This window comes from Anabas testudineus, chromosome 11 (assembly GCF_900324465.2).
Source record: "Anabas testudineus chromosome 11, fAnaTes1.2, whole genome shotgun sequence".
Lineage (NCBI taxonomy): Eukaryota > Metazoa > Chordata > Actinopteri > Anabantiformes > Anabantidae > Anabas > Anabas testudineus.
The window spans coordinates 20,111,385-20,129,945 of record NC_046620.1 but is presented as its reverse complement, the minus strand read 5'-3'; the positions used below and the strand labels follow the sequence as shown (position 1 = coordinate 20,129,945).

The following is an 18,561-nucleotide window of genomic DNA, read 5'->3' as shown; positions in this document are numbered from 1 at the left end:
AACGTCTTAACTATCTACTACACTAAAAGCAAATCTGTGAACCTGACTATACCATGTATTAAATATTTCATACCAATTAAAATTTGAATGTTAATTTACCTGAGGGGTAGCCAATCCCTGGTGGACCGCTGTCCTGCTTGTTTTCCAACCACCCCTGCATTTACAGCTTCTGATTGGCTTAACTCACCTGATCCAGGTAATCAGCAGGGTAAGGCAGTGAATGTTAGAAAACAAGCAGGACAGTGACCCTCAAGGACCAACATTCGCCCCCGTGAATTACAAAATAAATAGTGCATCCTACACTTCCTTAAATGCAACCAGTGTCTCTCATTAGACAAACCCTCAGATACAGATACAAACACCCCCAGGAAGAAAGAAAAAAAAAACAACTTTAATAACAGTTGCAGAATGGCTTAAAGAATTTCAATAAATAGAATAGATGATGGATTCAGTGTACACCCAGTGTGTGATCATGTATTCCACTGAATGGACTATTAATCCCCAAATACAAAACTGTCAGATAATCTGTGCTAATAAAACAACAGAGGATGTATTTGTAGAGCTGTTCCAGTGAGTCTTTGCCAGCCCCGGGCAGCTGATGCCAGGCACTGTCTCTGTCTCCCTGCAGAAATGAGTGTACCTCCACTGGAGAACATCAAGTGCCTTATTTCATTTGCAATATTGATCTTATTCCTTCTTGAATTGTTTGATGCTCGGCACCATGAAGAGGCGACAAACTGCAATCTAATTGATTTGACTCTGTTAGGGAACACAGGTTGACTGAGCTCGTTGCGATCAGAGGACAAGCGATGCTGAGAGGCGGTATATTAGCTCAACATCATGTTGGAAGATGTTCGAAAATAATATGCATGTGATAATATCGTAACCACTCATTCTCCTTTAATGCTTCTCTAATGCTCGCTGACTTAGTGTGGAAATTAATTTTTCTATTTATCAGAATCTGAGATGTAGTGTCTGTGTGTGTGTGTGTGTGTGTGTGTGTGTGTGTGTTTGTAGATTCAACCCAATACAGAAGGCTTTTAGCAGGCACTTCCACGCTTTCTAGCATTTGTCTGCAGTTTTAATTGACACACGATGAGTAATTGAAATAAAACATGAAGGTGGTCTGCTCATTATGAGTTATGATGATTCAGTGTATTTTGATAATGCAGCCTGAGATGAGTCCTAGAAAATGATGTACATTAAGCTGCACAGTTTTCATTTTCATCCTCAAATCCCCCCTCCTGGTACGCTGCCCTTTCACAGCCTAATGACAGTTTTATGGGAAACTTCATTAAGTGAAGGGATGTCGAAGCGATAGACATCAGTTTATGCTAATTGTAGGATAAAGTGGTCTTGCTGTGGCCCTTTCATGTTGGGGTTGGGGTGTGACCAGACAGATGATTTATTAGTAATTGATACGCATTAAAATCTCGGCAGCCATCCATTTATTCAGAACATACTATATTCACCGAGACCGGGTGTTTTTGTTTGTACACAGTGGTCTGCAGACGGCCTAATGAAGAGAATGAATTACATGCTGTGTTGCTAATGCTAAATTCATTGCTCCTTGTTCAGCTTTATTTATCTCAGAGTTTTCCATACTGTTATAGGTGCAGTAGGTCGCCCTGCAGGGTTATGATATACTTTAGTGTATGTGTAGACAAACGTCTGTCCTTGTCTGTGAATCCGATTGAAGAGTTTATCCACCGGGCACACGATTGAGGCTGAATCGTTCTTCCTCCACACCAGAATATATTCTTAATTTAATGCATTTTCTGATGAGGAAATGAGGTTACTAAATGTGTATCATTAATGGGAAGAGACTTGGTGATGTATGATTGAATCATGTGACTTCAAAAGTAGCAACAGATGAAATATCAGATATGTGTGGAGTAATGTGGAAAATGTAATGTTCCTCACATTAATACATCAGAAATCAGATATTTCCAGTGTTTTCTCTACACTGTTTTTCTTGGTTTGAGGTGTGACTGACTCCCTGTTCTGTCTGCAGTGTGGAGCCCAACATGTGACTTATTTTTGTATTTTTGTTGCTATGCCTGCCTCCTAATATTTTGACAGAAAGAAAATTAGTCTGCTTCGGTTAAATAAAGGAAAGATCTTAGTAGAAGGTGCATTCTTAATGATCTACAGTTTAGTTTTTTTTTTTAAAGAGGAGAGTCAGGCTGGATCCTGCTGTTTTTAGGAAACCTCAGAGCAGTTTGATGGTTTCTAATCCTATTGTGTGAAAACAGAATATTTTATGATGCAAAATACTTTGAATTATGTATGGGGGAATATTATTAACCTATATACGATGTTTGGGGATCAAATTCATTCCATATTCAGCATTTTTAGGCTACAGTTTTGAATGTTCTATAAGTTTGCTTGGAACTTATTCCCACTGTATATAGCATCGTCAGCAAATTATACAATGTGTCTTACTATAATATTCATAAAAACACTTCTGCAATGATGACAAGGTTACGGAGCATAATTACAATCTCATTTTCCATCAGTAGTATCTGTTTCCTCTCATAAATATGCATTATTTTATTGTCTACTTCATCATAGGATGAATTCATCATTGAATTTGTGTAGTGTAGTGTTTGCATTGTAGCACTGGCTTCTTTATCATCTGACATGCAGGAGGTGGGTCATAAAAAGCAATGCCCACACAAACACATGCGCATCCTTTTATGTCGCTTGGATTCTTCTGAACATCACTGTACCTACCTCCCTGGACGGCACAGTGAAAATATAACTGCAAATACTTTATAAAAGACCAGTATGAGGAAAGACGTTTCTTCCAGCCTCTGCTTTTCTCTTCTGTTGTTAGTTTTCTCATTATGTTGTCATTTGTGGAGAAAATACCCAAAACCTATTGGTGGAAAACCCTTTTTTAAGAACACAAATTCTTTATCATTTCATTTTCTTTTCTTTTAACACACTAGCTTCTTACTTGCCTCTCTTCTTGCTTCTTTCCAACCTTGGTTTTAATTTCTGCTAATCTAAACCAAATGACACCACATAAAAAACAAACAAAAAAATAATAATAATTTAGATACTTTTTAGACTCTTACTGTTGATGTCTTATCCTAGCACACCTCCATCTATTACACTTTGTTATTCGATGCAGCTGCTCATAATTTCATGCATGGGGGCACATTTGTAAAACAAAATCCTCTGGCAGGTTGCGAACACTTGGTTAATCTTTTTGTGAGCACATCTTTAAATGAACAGGTGCCAACATAAACGCACCCTGTAACTATCCTAATGATAAGCATACAACTCAGGCCTAAAGTATATGGAATGCTGTCACACGAGATGGAAGCCTGAAGCAATTCTGGCATCTTGGAGGTAACTTGAATCCTAAAAGGCCCTAAAAAGTAATCTTGTGCACTTTGAACATCCCCGCCACCCAAGGGGATCTTCAGGGAACTTTAATGTTCTTACACAGTCATTGTGAATTCATGGCTCACCTCGAGGGTGATAAGAGCATCCCTCAAAGATCCCGTGATTTTTGCAGTGAAAATGCTCCTTTTGTATTCGCGTATTGCTGTAGCCATTGCCAATGAGTTCAGTGGATTAAGATCATATGCTACCATACACGTCCCTAAGAAGACAAGAGTTAGACTTCCACAGAGATCCACAGAATGGAATCCCAGACTGACTGAATGTATTTATGATGCTTCACAGGCCGGATACTGAAATGAAAGAGGCACCACTCGAGGGGCTCTCTGTCTTAATCCGTGGACATTATCTCTACACTATAAGCGGGTCTTGGCTCGTTACCTCGCAGTAGAGAGCCAGCCTGGCAGGGTTGCAGGGAGAGAGGCAGAAAGGGAAAGGGAAGGAGGGAGGGCTTTGCCCGGCCGCCGAGAATGTAATCTCCAGATTAGGGGGCGAGACGAATTCCTGCTGCCAGCCTGACCTTGTCAAGGCAATGGAGGAGCCAGAGTGAAATTGAGATTTCAGGACAGGAGCGAGTCGAGGCATTTTTTTTTTTTTTTTTTATTAATATTTTTTTTTTTGAGTTAGAGTTTCTCTTTCAAGGGTCACAGCCTTGACACTGTGATTCATGCTGAATGTGTGTGGTCACACTGGTAGCTCACATGAAATGTGTGTGGAGCAAACTGTTTCTGGCACTGACCATACTGCCTGAAAGCCTCAGCAGTCAGACCAGTGCACAGTGTTTACGGGATGAGGAAACAGCAAAAAAATGATAAAGCAGTATAGATTGGTCTCATTTGGAGAGAGTGGGAAATGGTTCTTAATGTTATCATAGGTACTGATCACTGCCAGTTAGCCAGTGTTAGCAAACTCAATATTGTATCTTATTATATATGTATCATATAGATATTTTATAATTGGAATAATTACCTTCTTACTTAGAAATTTACAACACAATAATTAATTGCCCACAACCCATAAAAATGTGTGACACATAATAACAATACAAATGATAATGGTATTGTACTGCACATAAAATTTGGAACATCATATTTGTCAAATGGAGAACCTGGAGAATTGTGACAGATCAGCAGTAATACTTTCTTACTTTTATATTCTGTGTACAGTAGAGTAAGCTAACAGTTAACAGTGTTAGAGTAATGCTGCGCAGCACTAGCAGGACATAACCAACTCAGCTCCACCCACTTCAAACTACAGGGACAAGCCAAAAATTCAAAACTGTCTCATAAAAGAGGAACATTTTGTGTTCATGGAAGATTCCGTTGTTCAACAAAAGAAGCTCACTGGGAAGAATATTGTGATAAAGGCCTTTACATATGTACAAGAAATTATATTTTGCTAACAACCTTCCATCAAATCTTTTTTTTTACTAACTAACGAGCTTGAACTTTGTGACTCTGGAGTTGTTTGATTGGGTTTATATAGGCATGTTCTGGTGGATAGAGTGATGAGTAAAATGAGAATAATGATGCAATATTCCTGTTTGAGCATTTCATTCATTTGACCTGTAATTGCAAAACAACAACATAATGAGTCTGTCGGCTGCAGACCGCAGCGTACAGCATCAGCTGCAGAAAGGAAGTGGTGGGAAACTGCCGATAAACTACGACTGAGCTATTTAGACAAGGTATGTTTTTATTGCCTCAGACGCTTGCTGGAGCAGAAGAGAAACTCACTGTCTTCCAATTTTCAATTCAATTATTTACGCAAGAAAACACACAGTGAGCTAAACTTTCTATGCAGCTGCATCCTGTGTGTGCTGTGGTGAAATGACGAGCAGTGCAAATAATAATAACCTTCACATAATACTAATGAATACAGAAAAACTGTCAGCTTTGCAGGTTTTTCATGATTGAGTATGCGAGCGGCATCGCCCAGAGATAACAAAACTAACTCAACACTGAACATTTTACATCAAAGACAATATCAGATATTATACTATGTTCCTTAATTGATATGCCAAAGGTTTTTTTCTGTTATTTCAGACCAAAGGAATGTCTATTAGCAGTGTATAAAAGCTGATGCAACTCCTGACAGCCTGTCTTAACAGCAGCTGAAGGCTTTCTGTGAGAAACGCACATTGCCAGGGGGCACCATAGTTAGATAAATACTACAGTTAGAAAAATACCTGTAGGTTGAGACACTAACATAAAAAAATCTGTGCAATGAAACACTTTTTTATGTACAATTAATTCCAACGCACCAGTCAGTTCCGCTAAATTGAACCAAGCTATGGGGTTATGTGGCTCTATGCGCTCTGTGAAAGGGAACAGCGGCTGTGTTTTCATTCATTTCCACGCTACCATGGTCTCATCCACAGCTTCTGCTCACAGCCTTAAAAAGGTGCCATATCTTTAGGTCTATATTTCAAGGTCTGTGTCGAGTTAATTCAAAGTTGGAGACACAAACTGGTGTCAGGATACCCTTGAACATCCGACGCCACAGTGAGCTGTTGAATAATTAGTGTTTGAATCAGCGCATACACGAGGGAGACTGTACTTCTCATTAGATTTGTTAGCTGTGAACTTTTGCTTCACACAGATTGTTTACCAAAGTGCCACCGATAAGGGCACCCAGACTGCCTTATTAGAGAACTGCTGACCCAGTGCTATTTTTCACATTTGAATTAAAGCAACGTTGGCTCTTACCACTTTGATATTATTGGTAATCAGTTACGGGAAATGAAACCAGGATAATTCAAAAAGTAGAAAGCAAACATTCCCTTATATTGCAGTGTAAAGTAATTATTCCCAATAGAAATGCCTGTTGTTTTCTCTGCTCTCTTCCACCTGGTGCATTTTGGTTTTTACTCTAGCTTGCACTTACAGGAATGAACAATGCATTCCTTTTTTTGGATTTAAGTATTCTCATTTCTGCATACATTATAAGGTCAATGTTAAAGCCTAATTTTCTTGTTCAACTTGGTGAAAGACACTTATACACACACACATACACACATACAGTACATATATCAAAAAGAGAATAATATTTTAATAGCCGTATAATATAAAAATCATAGTTTCTTGATTCTGTTTGTTTTACCTGTTAAAGGATTTTGAGTTTTTCAGGTTAACTGGTGTGAGGACTGAGGCGGTTGTTTTGATGCACACTGTAAAGCCCCTTAAGGCATAGTTCACCTTTGTTGTTTGAATTTGATATGATTTTATAACAATGACTATTTATATGCTGATGTGAAGCATCGTGTATGAAAGTGCTTTACAAAGAAAACTGAACTTTACTTAACTTGGTTGCATTCTGTTTACCATAGCACAAGGTACAATATATTCACCGCATGTCTCACACATTATCCTGTTAGTTGAGAATCACACTTCCATCTTGTCCAGTAACAAGATGGGTACACGGGGCGTGCAAATACTGTATTTATGATGTATCTCACCCTTCAACAGGAAATTGGTAGACTTAATGACCCAATTGCCTCCGTTCCCATCTTAGCTCTCCAGCACACGGCTGAAGTCATGCATAATCCCACAAAATCTATCCAGCTTATGAATTTTAAATGGGAAGACCTAAATCACAGAGCTGCTTTTAAGTGAATCCAGAACAGCAGACAGCTGGGATGGTGTCCCGTTGTGGGGTAGTTGTCACCCAGGAGGACACATTTTATAGACTGAGTCTTGACTGTTTTATATTAATATTCTTATGCTCATCAAGTGCATTTCCTGTATTGCTAAATCTGAGAATGCCAATCAGCAACAAAAGTGCCTTGTGAAGCTATGTGAACAATACAGACAGTTCATCCCTTTAAACCAGTGTGTATCAGCAGCTCAGATACTCAAATGGAATCAATGAATCACATATTGAATTGTTAAGATTATCTTAAGTTATGCTTTACTCAGTTTGACTCTGACACTCTGGACTTCTGGCTTACATTTTGCTGAATATGTATGTACACCCTGCTCCTCTGATGAGGCCTGGTGCTGCTGGAACATGCTGTTTAATTATTATTGCTGAAGAGCAGCTGAATTCTGGTCATTCCTCCTGTTTAATTTGGTGCCATGTAGGAGCTGCAATTGTGCAACAGAGTACAGTACAGAACTAAAAAATAAAAGTTCCTTTGTGATGCTACAAAATGGTTTGATATGACAACAAGTGAGAGGATTTATGACTTGAGTCTTATTTTTATGGTCCTTGTCGTTAAAGATGTGTCAAGTCCTTTGCCCTTTCACATGCTTCATTAATATTCACAATAAAACATAACAGGTTCTTACAGAATGCAACCTGTGCCGTCTACACTGTGTACAACTAACTGGGACTCGCATGGCATGAAGCAGACTCTACCACAAGCACTCAGAAATACACACAAAGTGACTACATAAGCTCTGTGTCTAGCAGCTGAACTATTCACTTGGAAGAAATCAGCATATGTCAACAAGAAAGATCTATCTGCATCTCCTAATATTAAGTCTTTTACTTAGATAACTTCTTTGAAAAAGAAAAATAATACAAGTACCAGAAAAGACTAAAGGAAGGTGCTTCTAATTAAACAGAAAATACAATGGTGTACTGAATTACTGATGTCTATAGGGAATACTACTGAGCCTTGTACAAACATAGCACCTCAGCAGTGCTCAAATTATTAATAATTATTTTGAGAAATAAAATATATACAGTTTAAAGACAGGACAGTTATATCAGCAACCCATTAACATGCAAATAATGCCAAAGTGGTGTGCATTGTGCACATTTGTGTAAGCGAAACAAACATCTGTGCTTCATTATTTTTCTTATCAAAGTTTATTAGTTTAACATGCAATGCTCATAACTTGACAATTATTGAAGCAATACTCCATATCTCCTAATGGCACGAACATTTTTTTTTCATAGATCAAAATTATAAAAGACTTAAATAACATACTAGTATATGCTTTAAATTATAATTTATACATACAGTATATTTAAAAATGTCGGCAAAGAATATGCTTATGTGGGCCATGCCTCAATAATTACCTGATAAAAAGCTAATTGGAGTCAGGTGTTAGTATAAGTTAAGAAAAGTAGTTTGAAGGTGTAGACCAGAGCTACTTCAACTGATAAAAAAACTCTCTAACGCTTTGAATTTGCTCCTTACAAACAGAATACGCTTATGCGAGCCATGCCTGTCCAAAAGAGGCCTTCAGAGGTTTTACGATCAAGAATTGTTGATTTACAAAAAGGGTTACAAAGTGATGTCAAAGACTTTAGAAATTCAGACACTTTGGGACTGTGGCTACTCTACCAAGAAGTGGGTGGCCAGTCAAAATGACCCCAAGAGCACAAGAAACACTCATCAATGAGGTAAAGAAACAACCCAGAGTCACAGACAAAGATTTGGAGTCATCAGTGGAACTGGATACCATCTGTGTTCACGAGTCTACAGTACATAAAACATTGAACAAGCAGGGTGTCTATGGCAGGACACCACAAAGGAAGCTGCTGCTTAATAAAAAGAGCACTGCTGCATTCTTGAAGTTTGCCAAAGAGCACATTGACACTGCACAGCAGTATTGACAAAATGTTTTGTGGACTGAAACTATGATTGAACTATTTGGAGAGAACACACAGAACTACATATCATCATGAAAACATCATCCTAATAGTAAAGTATAGTGGAGGAAACATCATGATTTGGGCCTGCTCTGCTGCATCAGGGCCTGGCCAGCTTGCAGTGAATGGGGGGAAGATGAATTCCCAAGTGTATCAAAAAAATCTTCAGTATAATGTGAGTACATCAGCTGAAACTGAGATGTTGAGTGATGCTACAAGACAATGACCCAAAATACCAGTGCAAGTCCGCAAATCATGTTTTTTTCATACACGTTTTTATGGTTGTTCTCCTACATGAAAGATCTGATTTTTTTGTGTTCATTTTTTAGGCACATTATATTATTTATTTTCAAAATGTAGTATCTTTAAATTTTTCTCTACTATTGTAGTTGTAATAACTCATTTTTGAATCTCACAAATCAGTGTGACCACCTTGTCGCTGTATGCCTCCACCAACCAGTCAAGTTTACATGCATGTCTGTCTAGATTCATGTTCTAATCAGTTCATCCTTGAGTCCATGAACATGAACATTTGTGCAAATGTAAAGAAATCCCCTCAAGGCATCACTGTGATATCATATTCACCAGAATAAGATAAACATGAGGCCGCAGTGAACTTGACCTCACTATGACCTTTGACCAACAAAGCATCCTGGCGGCAGGCCTGTCATATCTTGTTTACCAGAATGAGGACAATGGATGGATGGACAACCAGAATATAATACCTCTGGCTACCTACTGCCACAGAGGCATGAAAATGTATAGCAACTGTTGGAACGTGCCCCTTGAGACACAAATAGAAGCAACGCAGGAAAAACAATTCAGTTGCTCTTCAAGAGTGAGAAAAACCAACATGCTCCAGCAACCCTCAGTAGGAAACAGGCTGTAGCTACCTTACATAATCAACATTATAAAGGCCGAGTGTCTCCTCCAGAACCCATAGAGTCAAATTTAACATCTTAAGTAAGTCTTCAAAACTCTATAATACAACCATTCATTTCATTTAAGTCTCTGAGCTGCTGAGACAAATTGGCTTTAAAATCTTGATCAAGCCACTGAATTTATTCTTCACGTAGCTTCACAAGTCAACATTGCTGCTGATGCGTTTTCACACAGAGCAGTCACCATAAAAACGAAAAAGAGGCTTTTTGTGATCATTTTCAATGAGTTCCAGGATTCTGCGTTGCTGATTCACAGGGGTTGTGTTGTGCTTCTCGAAGTAGAATATGACACTATTCATTATCCATTTGCAGCCAATAGAGAGGACTCTCCAACAGCTAGAAGGGGGGAAAAAGCAAAACAATAGACACACTGTGCTTGTGTCAGTGATGCATGTTTAAATCTGCTTTTTTGAGCACTCGGTAATGACTCGGAGGTGGTTCTCATCTCACTTCACATCGGCACATTTTCTCCCTTATAAACTGCAGCACAAACAAGATCTTTTGAAGAGACCTGTGGTTAATTCACACCATCTCATCCTGTGTTGCCATGTTCAGAGGGCAACCTCATTTGAAGCTGCAGTTCGGCTACTTATTACACCTGCTGATTGATTGCTGTGCCCTGATGGGGTTTATTTAGCTTTGCAGTTGGAAAAATGATGCTATAAGCTTTAAAAAAAACATTTCTTTTTCCTTTTTTCTTTTTCTTTTTTTTTTGAGGATTTGCAGTTGAAACACAATCTCAGTCACAATCTCCCAACACAGATCCTGCTGAATGTTTTGAGGACAACGCCTGGTGGAAGGAGGAAACTCCGTCTTGGCATGTTGCTAGGCGATGCATTAATATTAATGTTGTCTTTTCTCAGAACGTGTGCACTCTCTGCCCCCCTTGGGATAAACTGAAGCTTCAAGATATCTCCATCTCACTGATACTTCTTTTATCCTCGTTAAAACTCATATCAAAGGTTTTAATTACATTCTGTGAATGTAATGCTGCAGAGCTTTGTTGAGAAATCATAATTGCCTTTTTTAGCTTCTAGTTTGCAGTGATGATATGCTTGGCTCATTTCTGACCTAGAGTAATTGAAAAACAGAAATGTGGTGTATCTGGTTATGCTGTGTTTTGAACATGGATATATCACTTTATTATAGTTTCAGATTGAAACAGGTCTTATTTTTCCCTGAATCTAACAGTCACACCTGACAGTGTAAAACAGTCTTCAAAAATATGTGATAAAAAAATCAAATGAGAAGCTAAAGCAGCGTGATTGCTCTGTTGTAATCGTATTTTCTTTTTTTCCATTTAAAATCATTTTGCACAGGAGAAATAAATCTGTAATGGAGTTCGCCCTCTGCCTTACCCTTTCCCCTGCCGGGCTTTTAGCCTGGAGTCTTTATCGTAGCCTCCCTGTACCTCTCAACTGCCCTCTCTGCAAAACCATTTTCCTGGCACTGAAACACAGATGTTATCCATCTGATTAAACGTTCAAGGTTACATCTCCAAATACATCAAAGTCTACCGCTCCCAAAAGAAGAAGCGTGACAGCCAGTATTTTTGGTAGCCTGGAGGTGCAAGCTCCACTGTCCCCCCCATCAGTTTTTTTACTCAGAACATGAAAGGGACTGTGGCAGATGTCGTGTCTGTACAAGTAAATTGGTATCTCTCCTTAAATGACAAAGTATTGGTGGTGGTGGTGATCGAGCCTTAGCCAGGAGGTGAGATGAATGATGTTAGGGTTTGTCAAAAAACCAAAACAAACATTAGGTTGTTTGCTAGACCTAAACATGGTTGAACAAATCTGCTGATTACTGCTGAGCTGAAATGATCAGCTGTCCATCAGTGCCTGCCAGTGGGTAACACTGTCTTTCTAGTCTCCTAGCCCAAACGCAAAAATGCCAATACCAACATCTTCAAAGCTTACTAACTGAATGCATTTCATGTGATTATGAGATTTATTAAAAATCTCATTTGGTTATGTCCTACTGGAGCCTTTCCTGGAGTCTTGTTGTCACAGATAACTTATGTGTAATGTTTTCTACTATGTGGCTATTTGGAGACCGACACCAGAACTAAATACTGACAAACCGCCGGTGACTGTGCTGGTGTAGAAATAAACTGTTGCTTGTCCAAACATTATTCAAAAGTTAAAATTTTCCTGGTCTAGGCTTCATGCTAAGCTAGGCTAACGAGGGGCCTAATGTAATCTGGGTAATGAATAAACAGGCATGCAATTGAAATCGATCTTCGGATCTCGCTCTTGCAAAGAAGACGAACAAATGTACAATATTAGCAGTCTTTTAATTGACAAGAAGCAAAGGGTCTTGTATATTTGCTGCTTTTCATGGCTCATTACATTTCTTCTTTCCTCTTTTGCAGAGATTGAAAGAATTCAGAAAGACGAGGGAAAGGAAGAGGAGAAGTTCATTGACGTCGTCATCAACAAGAACATGAAACTGGGCCAGAAAGTTTTAATACCAGTCAAGCAGTTTCCTAAAGTAAGTGCTATAGTCTCACCACCAGAGAATTCCTCAAGAATGTGATGTGCACAGATAGAGAATTTTAGATGTGTTATTTATAGATAATGAAGCCAGCTACAGTAGCTCTGGTTTTTGATTTCAATTTCTTACAACAGCTACTTGACACTTTTTGTTGATGCTTTATGTTATTAGATGTAGCATTTCTGGAAAATGGCGTACAGGAAGACTGTTGTGTGACAGAATTGGGGTAGAAGTATATTAAGGCATGTTACTTCCTGCCTGAAGAATAGTTTAAGCTTCTGAAATGCTACCACTGTCGCTCTTGCTCCTCTTCTGTCATACACACACGTCTCTATTACGCTGACCTTGGTCAATGACGCTTTGATGTCTCAGAATATTCATTTGGTTGATGAATATTTATGAATGTGTGATTCAAAGGAATTAACTCACATTGGATTTTATTTTCTTGAGTGTTTAGTAGACGTCGTATGATGGTAGATATATGCTCTTCTATGTCGTCTTCAAGTGCCAGAAGTCTTCTTGAAAATTACTAACGTATAGGGTGGGAGTGCAATTTAAATGCAGAAAATAAGTCACATGGATATAGTCCTAGACAGCCAGCTTCGCGATGACCTCCATATTAAGCTGCTTTGAGTGATCTTACTGTTGCCACTTCTGAGAGCACTTCACCTCATCCGACAAAAGGAGCCTTCTCCGGCACTGGCGTTTATTGCAGCCGTACATGCTCGGTGCATGACAGGGATTTCCCTCTGGGAGCACAATGGGGTGTCTGGTGTAAAAGTGAGAGGGCCACTCTTAGATGGGGACATCACTCAAGTTTTCACCTCAGCCCTCCAGGGGAAGAAGATGGCAGTACCTTGCAGAAAATGATGACACACACATCACATGAGTCCTAAACTCAGCCAATAACAGTCCAGAGCTACACTGTGGATTTAGCTTCTCCAGAAAATGCTTTTGCTCAATATCAATGGAATATTAATGACATGCACAGTAAAATGCCAATGTTGGTTTAACATGCTGCGTGGAAATATCAGTGTTGTCATCACCCACCTTTTAATTTAACACTTTAGGGCAACATTGAGGGCGCATTATAGAGCTGTATCAGCTCTGTGACCAACACATCCCCGTTTAACACAGCTTCTCTCAGACTTCTCTTGGATTTTAAATAATTTAACTTATGAGCAGTGGAAAATTGGCACAATTGGACAAAAGATGAAATAGTCACCGGTATTATAAAATAGAGATTTTTCCAAATGCATTTTTAAATAAGCCCTTATAATATCACACTATTATTCAACTTAAATCAGCTGAGTTCAGTGCTATTACTGTGATGACTTGTTCTGAATTTAGCCTTGTTTCACCTTCTCCACATTCTCGATTGAACAGTCTGCATTTATTCGATGATTGAAAGAAAGAGGAGACTTTGTATTTTTGTAAAGCCATGCTAACATCATAAAGCTAACGTGTTTGGGCAATGCTGATACCACAGCATGTTTACCATGTTACCAACTTAGTTTAGCATGCTGACATACAAAGTACCACAAATGCTTATGTAATGTAGTTTAGTCTGATAAACAAAGTATTGGCAAAACTAACATTTTGACATGACAAAGAAATTACATTGATAATCAAGACATCATTAAACCTATTGCAGTTCATCCTTAATAGACCTTGAATGTCTGTATCAAATCAGTGTTGAGGCATTAACACTATTGGACCAAGAGACTGACATTTTAGCTAAATACAGAGGCAGGAAATCGTATGTGAATCTTTAAGAATTTCGTGGTTACCTGCATTAATATGTTATAAAATGTGATCTGATTTTCATCTAATGTGATGTAATCTGACCTCAGAGTGACATATAACTTGATAAGTAATCATGTAAATTTCCATCCTTATAATATGTGGCCATTGTTTTAACTGAAATTCAGTGACTGTATTTCTATTTGTAGTTAAGTCGTGCTGTCAAACAGCAGTTACGCATTTAAACAAGTTTAACTTTTTTAATTTGGACTAGTTGTAACATAGACATCGATAGGTCTTTGTATCTGTTAATCAAAGCTTATTGTGTTTTTCCACGAACTTTTAGAAGGAGAGTCTCTACTGATATCAACTCCACAAAGTAGGCTCTTATTGAGCACTAAGTATGTTCTACATACTGTATGTATATTGTGTCATCTCCAGGCTGATCTGAGTGTCCTAGGTTCACAACGAAACAGATTTACTTTGACAGCTTTGATAAGTAGAGCCACTAATACGCTGTTTAGAGCTCCAACAAGCCACTGAAGGAAGACAAATTCAATTTGTTCTATCTGACAGGTAGCAATGGCAAGAGCGATCGGTCTGACTTGAATGGGTTTTCTGCTGAGCTGTGAGCATCACCTTTTGGCTTCTGGCATTGAAGTGGCACAGCCATTTTCCAAACAGCCATTTAGGAGTATGTGTGGAGAGGTTAAATCCATCCTCTACAAACATAGCTTTTTATCAAAATGAAGCAGGCAAGGACACCACGCAGCAAGTTCCATGCTCTTGATGCTTTGTGACAAAAAAGAACTGTTCCTCTGTGATTTTTAATACCCAGCACAGATGAATGGTTGGACTGAGATCTTCACATGAGCGATGATACTCTAGTGTTGTATGGTGAAGTTCTGTGTAAAAATAGACGCAGATCCGACATCTTTAATTTTTAACAAGCAACACATTATATATGTGATGTGCGTATTCATATAAAACTGTCATGCCACACTACTATGTCACACGTACTTGGGGACTGAAAATATCCCACCTTTTGGGCTGCGATGCACCATCAATTTTCATCTGTACATTTGCTGGATCTGTGGGCCCTCTCTCCGAAAGCATCTTTTTGGCAGATAGCGCCATAGGCCATTAGCGAGGCGTAAGGAGTCCCACTGGTTTATTTCCAGTTCAGACTGTGGCTTTTCTCTGCACTGGGAGCAGTGATTTATCCTTCTGTTGCCATTCCTGTCCTGCTGTCCTCAGCACAATCAGTCTGCGCTGGCTCTCCCTGTGAACACACCTTTCGCCAGGCTCGCAGTAATACATTCAGCACATGATGAAAAGATCTCACATATGCCTCCCCTCTGTCCCTCTGCTACGCTTCCTCTCCGCACCACCCTTTAAGTTAAGTGTGATTAATCATGCATCGGTTCTCTGTGACCACTGTCTTTCTAATTATCCACATGACTTTTTTTTCCTTTGTTTTAGCAGGATATGGTGCAATAATTCAAATCCTCTTTTTGTTTTTTTGTGGGTTTTTGTACATTTTCATATTGTCATTGCTTCACAAGAGAGCAGCAGGCGAGAACCTGTGATTAAACACATCAGCTTTTATTCTGGTGATTACAGACAGCAGCAGCACAATCCTCTCACACAGTCTAATGACATGAGCCAGTACAGGAGCCCAAGCAGGTTTTTGTAAGTCACATAATCCCTCGTGATAACTAAAGCAGTGGCAAAACCCCAGTGCATCAATCACAGTAGGAGTCAGACGGATTTTGATATCTGATAAACAGCAAGGATTACAGTCATTTGTTCACTAAGATTCATATATTTTGAGGATTGTCCATATGAGAAGATGCGTGTGTGTGTGTGTGTGTGTGTGTGTGTGTGTGCAGAGGCATCAGCTGTGTTTAAATGTCCAGATTATCTGTCATTGACATTTACTGGCATTAGTTAAACAAATATAAAGCAAATTCCATGATCTCTTTTTAAACAGTCAGCAACTTAAAATAGTGCCAAACGAATAGCATTACATCATGTCAGTATGATATCTGCAGCTACACAGCCTGGGAGCGAAAATGATCAGCTGTTCCACCCTTGTTTATCTCCTTTTTTGTGCATGGTGTGCAGTATTCTTATGCTAAAATAAAACAAGGCTGTCGGTTTGCTGTGTGATGATTTGATTTGACAAATTCATTTAGGAATATACAGTACATTAGTAAGATGTAACATTTTAAAATAAAGCCTCTTCTATGCTTCTTTCATGCTTTGGATCATTGTCCTGCTGATGTCTTTAGACATCCACACTGTTGTCTGTCGTCATGATGCCATTTATTTTATGAACCAGCACCAGCACCTTCTGCAGCAAAACAACCAAACAATATGAGGCAGCCACCCCCATGCTTCCCACTTAGGATGATGTTCTTTTGGATTACAAGTCTCACATCAATGACTGTGGCCAGAATTTCTTATTTTGCCAGTGTTGCAATAACAGCAGCTGCCCATTATAGTACCCCACAGATCCGCCCTAAACTTAGGCCTTTATCATGTTAGCCAGTTGATGGCGTGCTGTATGTTACCATACCCTCAAACTAAGGCCTCATCAGTAAAATAATCAAACTTGGACTTTTAGGAGGGCTCTTTGGGGATCTGAGGCCCTGGGGCAGTTGCCCATTGTGCTTAGACCTTTATATTTTTAGCAGCATGTATTAATATCATTGGGTGAAATGTTTGGGTCAAAAGTGTATTAAGGTGTGTTTATTTCATTATTACAGACAGCAGTAGAATGACAACAGGAAATGAGGGAAAGAGAAATGTAATAAAGTTCCTGGGCCAGGCTCGAACTGGGGACATTGCAGCCTTAACCCTCAAGCTACGGGGGCATCTAACACTTAAGCTATTCAGTGTGTTCACCAAGAATGTATTTTTATTACTTTGCACTTTTGACAGCATCAAAACAGATCACAGCAGAGATCTATAAGCTGCTGTTTTAACACCTGACATCCCTCCAAATTTGAATGAAATAAGCCATTTATTTACACAACAGAAATTCTGTGCTGTGTATGAACATAGTTTGTGTCAGTGTGTTTAATTTTTTATGCACACATAAATAAGGTTCACGAGAGAATGATTAAAAACTTGCCCACAGATCATTTTCACTGTTTATCAAATATTGCACAACAAAAGTCTGAAGTAAAGCAATCTTTAATTTAAAGTCGATTTTCAGGAGCCTCTTTTCTTTCGGTTTTCTGATTAGTACAGAGAGTTAATGCAGTGTGCTAGGTTTAGATTTATACCAAGAACCTTTTCTTATTTAACAGGTTTTGTTAAATGTAATTTTATTTTAATCTGTTCACCACAGACAACATAGATTCTTCTAAATTGAAAAAGGGCACTGGTTCCCCAACAAGACAGACTCTAATTGTGCCCCTGATTTCACTGAAACTCAAAATGCTGTGTGAGGTTTTTGTTCTTGTAAATTTTAACAGTTCAATGTCCGTTCATGCATATTGAATATGCCTCCTACACTCTGATATCAACAGCAACACTGTACCACCAAGTTTGTTCCCATTTTTAAGCATTTCTATTAACAGTTGCAGGATGTCAGAGGACAGAGATATGCACACATGCATCCTGCATGCTGTGTCCGATACTCAACCTGTGAGAAAGATGAAACACACGCTCAAAAGCTGTAGGACAACACAGGGAGATGTCGCTTGTGTGATCTAGCTCTGCAAATCAATGTTCAAGTGACGGCACAGCTCAGTGATCAAGGCTCCATCCAGGTGGAAATGATGGATGCGCAGGACATTGGTTAAACTCAGCACATTTAAAACATTTCCTGACACCATTTGTTTGTCCCGGGCGGGGCTGTCTGCTTTGATGATCCTTTTGTAAACCTGAATACATTAGAGGTAGAACACATTTTAGCTTAGACGACTTTAAATTGAATTTTCCTGACCCAACAATTCATGTCCTGCACAGTATGTTTGGAGTTAATTAGTGTGAAAGTTGCATTAGAGCTAGTGCAGCATTTGAGGTGACGCACAAAGCGTTTGAATGGAGGTACGTTAGCATTAAGGTCTACAAATGTGAAGGAGGGCAAATCTTTCGAGTATATTCATCAGTCCAAGGTCAGGACTTAATCCCATTTGCAAATGCAGGGTTAGAATTAGGATAGTGTTTTCTTTGAGGCAAGGGCTGAATAGGGCTCTGCATGGTCACATTGAGTACCAGCACTTGAATTGAAGGAACATTCAGTAGCTAGGAACTGCTGGAGTTCAGCCTGGCCAGGATAAAAAGCCAACAGTCAGTTACTGCGTTAGAGTGAATCACTAAAGCTCGCTTCTCAAATCCCTCACCCAGG

The 18,561-nt window shown here is 39.0% G+C and overlaps 1 protein-coding gene across 2 annotated transcripts in view; it reads left to right on the top strand.

Annotated features, from left to right (window-relative positions):
- The window catches only part of khdrbs3 (KH domain containing, RNA binding, signal transduction associated 3), an 89,773-nt gene that overhangs the window by 28,195 nt on the left and 43,017 nt on the right, over positions 1–18,561 (top strand). For both annotated transcript variants that reach the window (XR_003298058.1, XM_026349086.1), the window contains exon 2: positions 12,334–12,452. Coding sequence is in view for 1 of the 2 variants with exons in the window: in XM_026349086.1 (XP_026204871.1) it covers positions 12,334–12,452 (119 nt within the window). In the remaining variant the exon portion in view is untranslated. The remainder of the gene's footprint in view (positions 1–12,333; positions 12,453–18,561) is intronic.